A 12,523-nucleotide genomic window follows, 5' to 3' on the forward strand; every position below is an offset into this window, starting at 1 on the left:
CAAACATTATAATTACTGTAAATGTGAAATTATACAACAGTTAGAATTGAGGGAGATGCTGTAAGATGATAAGATGTAATCAGGTGTAAGACAAGGGCACTTTATCTCCACTGTTATTTATCATCTCTATGGATTGCAATTGTGAAAGAAAGCAGCATTAAATGTGATATCAGACATACTAACCTCACCTCTTCTTTTCGATTGTGTATATCCCCACCTTTTAGATATACACAATCAAAATTGGTTTGAACACCATCTTGTATACTGCTAGTGCAATATTCCAGTTAGTTAATTTCTCTCTTATTTCATATAAATTTATTCAACATATTTAAATTGTGCCATACCAGCCGGGTGCCTGCCCTGGGCACAATTAATCATCTAATGCAGATGATTAATCTGAAAAAGGCAGATTAATTAAAAAGAAAATTGTTAATAATAATATTAACTTAATTATGTAGTGCTGCCCTAGTATCCTAAGCACCCCATGAGGGCACATGTGCAGCAAGGCAGAAAGCATCTGATCACAGTTGAAGATAAGCTCAAAAACACATGAAGAGAAGAAAGAATGATCATGTTGCCCATGGGCACAAAAATCAAGTTAATACAAACTCAAGACAGTTTTTGTAAGAAATATGAAGAAACAATCACAAACCTACAAACGAGAGTTGTTTGTCATAAGTACACAAAGAATTTTTTGTTATTCTACTGCTTTTATTTTTTAATTGTGTCCAATAGAATGCAGGCTGTTACTATTCAAAATCTTGTAACAAATAGCAGTTTAGTGCACTTACTCAATGTCCAAGTAAGGATGAAAAGAAAAAATAAAATGTAGTAAAGGCACCATTTGACAATACAAAAAAGACGGTTAAAAATCAGATAAGAAAGGAACACAAGCAAATATTCATGCTCATCTATAATGATAGTTTATTGGAGAAGAAAGATTTTTCTATAAGGAGCTGAAAGGTATTAAAATAATATACTTGGATAAAGTTTGTAAATCCTTAATCAAAAAACTGGGCATTTAATAATAACACTAACAGATAGATGTAAATGTTGAATTTTTGAATAAAAAATAAAAATAAGCTAGAAGTGTTAAATTCATATCAGAATGAAACTGCCAACTCACAAGACTGATTAAAACTTTACCCTGAAGGTAATGCAAGTTTATCTTCCAACAACTCTCTCTGTTTGTGAACAAGGAAGTTGAAATTGATTTCTGATGAGCAGTGGCCTAACGAGGGTGTGGCGAAAGAGGTGCCCGCCCCGGTCACAACTAGGTTTGGGGCACAAAATGTAGAAAATGTAAAAAATAAATAAATAGATATAAAAGTCTGCTATTTTATATTGTATTTTTAAATTTCGGCAATACACTGCTTTAGACATGCGGAATTCCGCTGTGTTGCAGAATTTGTATTTGGTAACACCGGTGAGTTCCAATTCGTCTCGAGTTAGATGGCAATGACAGCGCCAAATATCATGACTTGATCCACTTGAACATAACATTTCTTTGCAATTATTCTCATTTTTTGTCTCAAGTAAATTTTTCCATCGCATCATTAACTATTAATGAATGTATTTTTCCATTTTATACACTTACACTTGGATAAAGGATTAAACTAAATTTATTATAGTCTAACCAAGTGCAAAATAAACTTCCAACATCTTTCTCTAAATCCAGAGTAATAAGGTGGTACACCTGTTGGCAACTCGCATAGGTCAATATGACCTCTCCTATTGCTTCTGCCTTAATATCTCCACGTTTGGGTCTGCCTCCCACTGACAAGACTTCAATAAAGGTCGAAACCAGTCTGGGTAGTGGCCCTTCCCTTATTGTATAGCAGTATAGATGTCCACAAGGAGATGTGCTTTGCATTATGGGAGATACTGAGACAAGGAGAGATGAGAGCTTGGTCCACCTTTGCTGCGAGTTGCATCACCTTACCTCAGTCCTGAAGATATTTTCAGGTGCAAACTTTGTTTGCTTACACTTGGATAAAGGATTAAACTAAATTTATTATAGTCTAATCAAGTGCAAAATAAACTTCCAACTACTGATGATTTGTTTGCCATGAATGAAACTGAATTATTAAAAAAAGAAATATGTGAAGTTTTAGATCTAATACTCATACAACTGAATGATAGATTTACTGCTTTACAAGAGGTTGCAGACGACTTCAGTTTTTTAAATGGACATGCTCTAAAAATTATGCAGCTAGAACGATGCACAGCTGACTTGGCATTGAAATATAATAGTGACTTAGATGCTCCAGAATTTGTATGTGAAATTGAGAGTTTCAAATATCAAGCCATGGAAGTTTTGAAAAATTTAGGTGATATGGACACTTTTCAAATCTTGCAAAGAAATTACGAACTCTCATTACAAAACACGTATCCAAATCTAGACATAGCATTAAGGATTTTCATAAGAATGCCTGTAACAACAGCTTCCTGTGAACATTCGTTTAGCAAATTGAAAATTGTAAAATCATACCTTCATTCATCTATTGGACAAGAGCAATTGACAAACATGTCTATAATATCAATTGAAAAAGATATTGCAAAAACATTAAATTATGACGATATAATAGATAATTATATAAATATAATTATGGGGTGCTTAAGGGTCAAAGCTGTATAACTGAGAGGAGACCTCCACATAGCCTTTAAAGGAATGCAGAGAACCGACCAGGGCTTCTGACCTAATGTCCAATCCTCACCTTCTCGTGGTGCACCCTGTTGGGTATCTACTGTGATACTGAACGAATGAGGATGGGCTGGCAATTTGGGATTTAGCTGACCAAATTGTATTCTTATTGGTTAAACCAAAATAAAAAAATGATGGTACAACATGACAAAATTTCATGCTGGCTGGGGCGTCGCCCAGTTAAACAAGGCCCCCGTTGTTTTCGCCAGGGAACCAGGGCGAACAGCGAAGAGTCAGCTACTGGAACAAATATGAAAACAAACCCCAACTCAACATCACCAGAGTTAAAGATCAGTACTATCAACATAAGAAGCCTGAATGGCAAAGAAATGGAGCTAGCTGAGGAATTAGATAAGTACCAGATCGACATAATAGGGGTGACTGAAACAAAAAAGACCAAAACTGGTGAGATCTTTCTGAGCAATAAATACAAAATGTTATATTCAGGCAATGACAATCAAGGAAAAGAAGGAGTAGCCATAGTATTCAACAAAAAATATGAGGCTAATCTTCTTGAATGGCAGTCAGTCTCAAGTAGAGTAATGGGCAAATATGAGAATGGGGAACTGGACAATGAGACTTATTTGTGCCTATGGTCCCACAGAAGGTTCTACTAAGGTAGAAGTGGAGGAATTTTTTGAGGCTTTAGAAAAAGCAACTGACATAATGAAAAAGGAAAAGTTGGTCCTTGTTGGGAATCTAAATAGCAGAGTAGGAAATGATTGTGAGACATATAAAAATATTTTGGGAAAATTTGGAGAAAAGAGCAAAGCTAATAATAATGGCAAATATCTGTTGGATTTCTGCTCAGGACATGGACTGGTTATTACTAACACCATGTTCCAACATAAAAATGTGCACAAATTCACATGGAGAGAAGAGGCTAGGAATAAGAAAAGTCTTTGACTATGTTATTGTTGATAGTGATGTTTTCTCCCTGGTGCAGGACACCAGAGTGTACAGAGGATTTGAAATTGGAAGCGATCACTATTTAGTCTTGAGCAGGATAAAATTGAATTTCATATTGAAAAGAATAACATGTAAGAAAGTTTTAAAGCGAATAAAAGTTGAGCAGCTCTCAGATGTGAACTGTAGACTAAAATAAAGAAAGATTATTGAAAACAAAATGAAAGAGTTTGAGAACAGGAATCAAACCTTGGAGATTCAGTGGCAAACTCTGAAGAAAACATTGATTGATTCTGCCAGAGAGGCATGTGGTGAGGTTGTGTGCAAGGATAAAAAAATCAGAACTCCCTGGTGGGCACAGGAAGTTATAGAGGCAGTGAAGAAAAAGAAGAAAGCATATCAAAAGTTCCTGGCAAATAAGTCAGCTTTTACTCTTACAGAATACAGAGACAAATGTAAGAAAGCTAAACAGTGTGTAAAACTAGCTAAACAAAAGTCATGGGACGACTTTGGCAAGAATATAGAAAATAAATATCAAGAAGGTGGCAAAATATTCTGGAGGTTGTTGAAGAAGCTTAGGAATGGAGGAAAGAGTGCTGTAAAAGGAGTTAGAGATGATAAAGGTGACATGAAAACAGGAGAAAAAGATATCCTTGAAGTATGGAGTAATTACTTTGAAAAACTGCTAAATGAAACAAGCAGTGATGATAGCACAGTGATAAAAAAACACTGACCAGGCATGCAGTCAGGAATACATATCCATACTTGAAGTAGAAAAAGCCATCAAAGGCTTTGTTGGATTCTTAATGAAGAGAAATTTAAATTATTAATACTCTCCTCAGAATCCAACATAATCCACCACGGCAAAGGCTACATTTGTAAATATTATTTAATGTAAATCACTTGTTTATAATTTAATATTCATATAACTACCTTTAATTTTATCTAATATTTAATTATTTAATCAAGAACGTATGTATTAATAGTAGAAAAACTGTGATAAAATATTATTAAGCTATTTTATTACTATGTTAATATTATAAGAACTTGTATTTGATAATTTAACTGCGCATTATTTGAAATGTAAATATTCTCTATTTATTCCTGTTTGTGAAAGTTTAATGTTATGTAATAGCTCAATTTTATTTATGTTTTGTTTTGTTGTCATGGAGACGCATGTAAGTAAGCGAGCGCGAGAATTGGAACAGAACGTGAAGAGGAGGTTTATTGAAAATGCTGAAAGTTTACTGGAAAGTTAAAGAGATCTTGAGAAGAATTTAGGCGGGAAAAATGGATATAAAAAGGAGAAACGCTGAAAAAAAAAAAAGTATTAGGAGATGAGAGCATTAGAGATTTATTAGAGAGAGAAGGATTGACATTAGGTTGGAATCGGACATTCGGCATTTACAGTGCGATAGCGAGTCGGCAAGTCACTCAAGCAACTAAATAAAGTCTACAAGTTGAGAAGCAGTTAGCTAATAAGTTTCTGAATAACAAATAAAGCAACGGAAGATAGCTGAGTGACTACTGAATGACTAGTGATATTTTAGTTGAGATTTATTTTCAGGGCTGACCTTTCAAGGAGACATTGAAACGTGAAGCATAATAAGAAGTAACTAGAGAATAAATAGAGGCAACAGGGTTATGTTTAATGATAGCGGTGTTTAGAATTATAGTGCCTAAAGAATTATTTGAATGCCGGAGGAATGAACATCTGTATATATAAAACCCCAAGTTAAGGAATTATTGTGTATTGCCCTAATTCAAGAGTGATCAGTAGTGCTTCATACATGAACATCTGATTATATGTATTGTGCCCGTGAACTAATTCACGCTTAGAAGATTTATTTTAACGAGTGCTATTTATTGTTAAAAGTGTTTGTGTATAAATTGATGAAGATAGAAGATTATCGGTAAGATTATTCCAACCTTTAGTTTTCCTATATAGAGAAGTGTGTGAGTTTCATCCCAGAATTTCCTTATGTAACTATCGCGAAGATTAACTGAAGCAAAAATTTGAAAGTGTTTACTTGTAAAGCGGTGTCACTGCGATTTTATTGTATTTTGGAACTTAAGGAACTGTGAGAAGTCTGTAATATAGAGATAACAGATTTATCTTGTTAGAGTTTGTATGACTGTATTATCAGAAGAGCTGAAGTGTTTGTAGTATCTTAATTAGTGATTTGAGCTCATGCGTATAAATTGTGATCCTAAATTAAATGTTTGTTTTTGTTAATCAAAAGTTGTATTTTGCCTGAATCTCTTTTACTGCACCATTCATAAAATATTCGAACCAAAGCGGGTAAATTAAGTAAGTCAAATATACTCGGCCAGTATATATAATATTGACACCTAAAAGGAGAGATAGTTGTGAGTTGGTTTATCTTCAATTCTTGAACTAATTCAGATATAAAGTGGCACAGTCTTTAAATATAAATTTTCTTTATATCTGAATTAGAAATCAACTAGCAACCTTCTATTTTGTTTAAGAACATCATAGTAAATGACATGTCGGATCCAAGGTATAGATTAAGACGAAGTAGGATCCAAGAAATTTAAATTATTAATACTCTCCTCAGAATCCAACAGCTTGAAATGTGGAAAGGCAGCAGGAATAGATGATATTCGATCAGAAATGCTGAAATATGGTGGTATAAAAGTCTTAAAGTGGCTCTACTGCATAGTTCAGAAAGCCTGGACTGAGGGACGAATTCCCGATGATTGGAGTAGAGCTCTCATAGTACCCATATATAAAAAGGGAAATAAAACTGAATGTGAGAATTACAGAGGTATTTCCCTACTGAGTGTTCCTGGCAAGATCTGTGCAAGTATACTTGAGAAACGGTTGAGAAGAATTGTGGAAGAAAAAAAAAGCTTGGTGAAGAACAAGCTGGATTCATGCCAAATAGAGGCTGTCAGGATCAGATCTTCACTTTATGACAAATAGTCGAGAAAGCATGGGAATATAACAAAGATCTGTATTTAAGTTTTGTCGATTTGGAAAAGGCATATGACAAGGTGCCAAGAGAGAAGCTATTCAGTACGCTGCAGTTATATGGTGTCAATGGGGCATTATATCAAGCAATACTTAGTCTTTATTTGAGTTGTAAGTCAGCAGTTAGAATTGAAGGAAGTACAGGAAGATGGTTTAATGTTAAATCTGGTGTGAGACAAGGATGCACATTATCCCCTCTGTTATTCATTATCTATATGGATCACATTATTGAAGGAAAGTGGTATTAAACTTGATATCAAAATTGGAGATGTTAATGTCAGCTCTTTGCTTTATGCAGATGATGTTATACTTCTAAATAAATCTGCTACAAGTCTGCAAGATTCTCTGACTACATTGAATAGCTGCTGTAATAGATATGGTATGAAGGTCAGCAATAAAAAGACAAAGACAATGAAAATAGGCAGAATCATTGAAAATGTCAACTGTTGTGAATGGAGAACCTGTGGAACAAGTAAAACATTTCAGCTACTTAGGCATGATTTTTATTGAAGATGGTAAATTAAATATAGAAATAGACAACAGAATCAGCAAAGCTGGTATGGTGGGAAGTCAATTGAATAAATTCATATGGAATAAGAGAGAAATTAGTCAGAACACTAAATTAGCTATACAAGAGAGTGTTCAAACCAGTTTTAACTTATGGATCTGAGAGCTGGGTCAGAAGTAAAACACTTCACCAAAGACTAGAGACCGCAGATATGAGAGTCCTGAGAAAGATTAGAGGCGTGAACAGATGGCATCAATGGCAATATCAAATTAAAAATGAGGATATTAGGAAAGAACTTGACATTGTCAGCATCCAGGAATGCGTTAGCAGAGCTAATCTCAGGTGGTATGGTCACTTAAATAGAATGGGAGAGGAAAGATTAGCAAAACAAGTGTTCTCTGCCAGGTTGGCAGAAAAACGACCTAGAGGAAGACCAAGATATAGGTGGATTGATACGGTACAAAGTGCCTTAGATGATAGAAATATAAGATCTGATAATGTTGGAGTCTTGACAAGTAACAGACTGATTTGGAGGAAAATTGTAGATAGGAAGTTAGTAATGATGTAAATTTTTCATGTAGTACTGTCATATCCTGTACACCCCTTGATGGTACATTGCAGGAATTTGATGATGATAATAAATATAATTATTATTATGATTATTTGACACCTCCAGGGAGTCTAAAGACTCATTGAGAGAGAGTGTGCCAACAGCATCGAACGGTTTTCCCTTCCAACTACTAACTGCGCTCAAGCTTGCTTAACTTTTTGAGTGAGCCATTAGTAGCAGAGGCTGTACCAATCGACCAACCTTTGCTGCCATGTGTTTGCAAATAAAAAAGCTAGAAAAATTTCTTTATAAAATATGCTGAACTTATTTCTGTTTTTATTATATTATTTTATATTATACCTATGTCGTGTAGTTCTTTAATTTATTTGTCATTGAATATGAATAAAAATTTGTTCTTATTTAATGATTATTTATTTATACAAATACATAATTGGATTTACAGGCAATTCATTTTGATGGGGTTAATAGTAGGTATTTAACATATTCAGTAAAATATAACTTGTTACATTTAAATTTTTTAAAATTGTTGCCATTTTTGGGATGGGGGGGGTGCAGTTAGACACTTGCCACAGGCGCTTCATACCCTCGTTATTACGGCACTGCTGATGAGATAAGTCAGGCAATGAAGTACATATTTTAGTGTTTTAATTTTTTATAATTAAAACATTAATGTTTGTTGGTTATACAGAAATTAGAACTTAAAGAAGAAAGGTGACAGTTTTTTTTTTTTTTTTTTTTTTTTTTTTTTGGTGGGTGGGGAGACGAATAAAAGAAATCTTGAAACAAATCTACTTGGAGACAGCTAAATGACATTAACAAAATGAAATAGAGTTCATATTGATAGGCAAGTCTCCATATTGTTAGAATACTTGAATATTTTAAAGTAATATTAAATAAAGATTATAGATTAATTTGAGCAAAATAGCAATAAATTTAAGAAGTGAAAGGAGAAAACTTAGTAATAAAAGATATCTATAAAAAGATTGAGAAATTCAAAGAGAATATAAACTAGTAAATTACAAAAGGAAAGAAACAAAAAAAAAATCTAATAGAAATAATAAGAAAAATTAAACAAGATGCCCATAATATAAGACTTGTATTCTAAGTGTCATAGTGTAAAACCTTTAGAATATATTGAAATTTGCTGAACACTGAGATAGAGAAAAATAACTAATTTTAATCTAAAAAATTATAAGTAAGAAGAAAATAAAGTTTCTTAATAAAGGAATATATGAAACCTATAATTGATGGATATTCACTGCTGAAATACTATCAATTCTTGCTATAGCACTTGTAGCAACCAAAGAAATAGGTTGTTATAATGGAAAATTTGCTAGAGTAAGCAAGTTTACTAGTGATGTCTGAAATAGTTATTATTCCTAGCAATTTTTGAATAAAATTGCTAGAAATAAAAACTGTAATTTCCATATGTTTCAAAGATAATAGTCAAAATCTTAGAGACCATCAAAAATGAAAAATGATATGATAAACACCAGGGCTGTATCTGCTGCACACATCAAGAGAAGTCAATCATGTTAATTGTTTTGTCCAAACCAGACACAGAATCTAGTGGAAGGTGATTAAAATTCTCCATTAAAGCAGATTTCTTTCTTTTTTTTTTATTTATTTTAAAGACTGTTTAAGAAGAGCTCTGAATCTCCATTTCATAAGCATTCCAGTAAGCATAATTGTCTACATATAAATTTTGGGAAGTTGTAACTCTTCATATACTTTTGTATTATTTTTTATATTTATATTTTTATATATTGTTTTTAATATAGTATGATTTGATAATTCATGCCATTTCCATTTTCCGAGGACATGTTAGGCACAATGGCCTGTCATGGCCAAGTGACTTGTTTATTTTGAAACCTGATTAAGTCTCTGATAGGGCAATTAATCTTATCTGCATATTATGGCTGCAAATTGTGTGTATTATTCTGGCTGGTTTGCTGGATGAAAAATCCGAGTTTGGGACAGAAAGTCCTGTCACCTATGAGACTAGATAACTCATCTTCAGTTGAAAAGCCCTGGGAAAGGTTCTTCATGTCCTAGATGGGATTCAAGTTCAGATCTTTCCAACCAAAATGCATTATCAAAGCTAGTTGAGCTACAGATGCTTGATTGATTTATATTTTTGCTTAATCACAGACACTGGGTTCTAATATATGTAATCTTGCTGCATGCTGTGCAATTGCATAGTTTTTAAATATAATTAATTGTTAATAATTTATACCTATAGGACTACTCTTGCCTTCTTTAAGCTGTTAAATCAGTTGCATTTCAACTTAAGCATAGTCATGGAAGTAGGCTGAAATACTGGGTACTGCTGAAATTAATAAATGATCTTTTACAGTAATTAATTCTTTCTTGAATGTGATGCTGTGTAAATTTATGCTATTTACAAATGCTGAAACACCAGATAGGATAGGACAAGCGATGAAATTTGAGATACCATAAACAAAACTAGTAGATGTCCTATAAATGGGTTTGCACACATTTTTTTACCTGTTTACTTGTTAAGCACCAAAGAGAAAGAGAGGTGTAGTATTTTGCTATCTAGTTTCTAAAACAAATGATAACGAATATGACACAGAGATATTTTCAAATGAAAAAAAATAAATAATAAATAATGGCAGATACAATTCTTGGGAAAAGCTTGAAAGTTATGTTCAAGTTTGATAATTCTGTAATGAAAGTGATGGAGGAGAATCAACAAATGGCTGAGTGCATCTACTAGTGTTTTGCAGTCAGAAACAAAATAGTAAGATGTAATTGTCTCAGGGAGCATGGAAGATTACATTATATGCTACAACTAGTATAAGTCTTAATAAGATTGCTAATGTTGATCTAAGTACTTGTATACCACATGAAGGAAAGGTTTCCTATTCTAAAAGGTTTGCCTGTATACTACCTGTATTCATATTCTAAAATTATTCTGATTTCTATGAACTTGTATGTATTATGCATTTTTGGAAATTATGGAGACAACTACCGTGTTTGAATAAAAACTTTAGTTTACTATTACTAAAATTTTACAATTCGACGTTTCGACCTTTATGTCAAGGTCATCTTCTGGAGCATACAAATATACACAGGAAACAAGCTATACTACAATCATACTGGTTCGTTAAAGACACTGACTAACCGCTACCACAATTGTTGGCCTGACCTCTGGTGGAAAAAAAAAAATAAATAAAATAAAATTATACATCAACGCTAAAGTCCTATTATTTGTGTTGTCTACTATATACATATATTAACATCATTCCAGCCAGTTGGAGTGGAATGGTTTCTAATAATAGCATATTGGCTAGAGTCCTGACTTATGTTGAATCTTTCAAATTATCTTTCAAATCTTCAACATAAGTCAGGACTCTAGCCAATATGCTATTATTAGAAACCATTCCACTCCAACTGGCTGGAATTGATGTTAATATATGTATATAGTAGACAACACAGATAATAGGACTTTAGTGTTGATGTATAATTTTTTTTTTTTCCCGCCAGAGGTCAGGCCAACAATTGTGGTAGCGGTTAGTCAGTGTCTTTAACGAACCAGTATGATTGTAGTATAGCTTGTTTCCTGTGTATATTTGTACGCTCCAGAAGATGACCTTGACATAAAGGTCAAAACGTCGAATTGTAAAATTTTAGTAATAGTAAACTAAAGTTTTTATTCAAACACAGTAGTTGTCTCCATAATTTCCAAAAATGCATTCGGATCACCGTGCAAGCCTAAAAGAAAGGATTATATGTATTATCATTGTTTTATTTAAGAATAAGTAAAAAAAAATATTGGTAACGTTACACGGATATACACTTAGTTTTCTTTTATGAAATGTTGATTCATTGATAATTATAATGTGTTTGAAATGTCAAAAATATAATTCTTTTTTTAGGAACAGCAGACACTTTCTATTGCTAAAGCAGGAATTATTTGTCAGTTGAATGCCAGAACATCAATTTTGGCTGCAGCAAATCCTGTTGAATCCCAGTGGAACAAGAATAAAACAATTATTGAAAACATTCAGTTGCCACATACACTTCTCTCTAGGTAAATATACAAGAGGATTTTTGCATAGGCCAAATAACAGTTATAAATTTTTATTAACTTTCATCTGAGGGTTATTTTTTATTCATTATTATTATGTGATCCCTTCAGCGAGTCCAAAGACTCATAGAGGAAGGGCACCTACTCTACAGCTGTTTCCACTACTCAATCCATCAACTACAACGAACCACAACTACCATCATTACCTATATCAACACCATCTACTGCCCACCACCACCACTAATATTTCCCAGACATACACAAAGATCCATGCCCACAGCAGGATTCAAACCCGCAACCTTTTGGCTGGAGAGCAGATACACTAACCGCTCGGTCAAATAGGCCCGGCCATAAAATGCTCTGTTCCTCTAGTCGGTGACTAGAATCAAACTTTCAACGCCCTTTCTTCGAGCAGTTTAGTACTGAGGAGTGCAAACACCACTTCCACTGATTATTCATGTTATTCATATAATATAAAATATTTGATTTGGTTCATTTAAGGTGTCTTATCGTTTAATTAAATCTTCTTTTCTTAATTTTGCATTTTAAAATTTAACACAACCTTTGTCATTCTTGAAGGTAATCATCGTCATCATCATCAAATTCCTCACATGTACCCTCAAGGGGTGTACAGGATATGATAGTACTACATGAAAAATTTACATCATTACTAACTTCCTATCTACAATTTTCCTCCAAATCAGTCTGTTACTTGTCAAGACTCCAACATTATCAGATCTTATATTTCTATTGTCTAAGGCACTTTGTACTGTATCAATCCACCT

The 12,523-nt window shown here is 33.3% G+C and overlaps 1 protein-coding gene across 3 annotated transcripts in view; it reads left to right on the forward strand.

Annotated features, from left to right (window-relative positions):
• Positions 1-12,523, forward strand: part of dpa (disc proliferation abnormal) — a 238,270-nt gene that overhangs the window by 149,091 nt on the left and 76,656 nt on the right. For 2 of the 3 annotated variants that reach the window (XM_090398132.1, XM_090398133.1), the window contains exon 16: positions 11,587-11,741. In XM_090398132.1, coding sequence (XP_090254258.1) covers positions 11,587-11,741 — 155 coding nt within the window. The remainder of the gene's footprint in view (positions 1-11,586; positions 11,742-12,523) is intronic. The other variant, XM_090398134.1, reaches the window with a different exon arrangement.

Source organism: Typopeltis vanoorti, chromosome 9 (genome assembly GCF_054136105.1).
Source record: "Typopeltis vanoorti isolate ZY-2024b chromosome 9, IOZ_Tvanoo_1.0, whole genome shotgun sequence".
Lineage (NCBI taxonomy): Eukaryota > Metazoa > Arthropoda > Arachnida > Uropygi > Thelyphonidae > Typopeltis > Typopeltis vanoorti.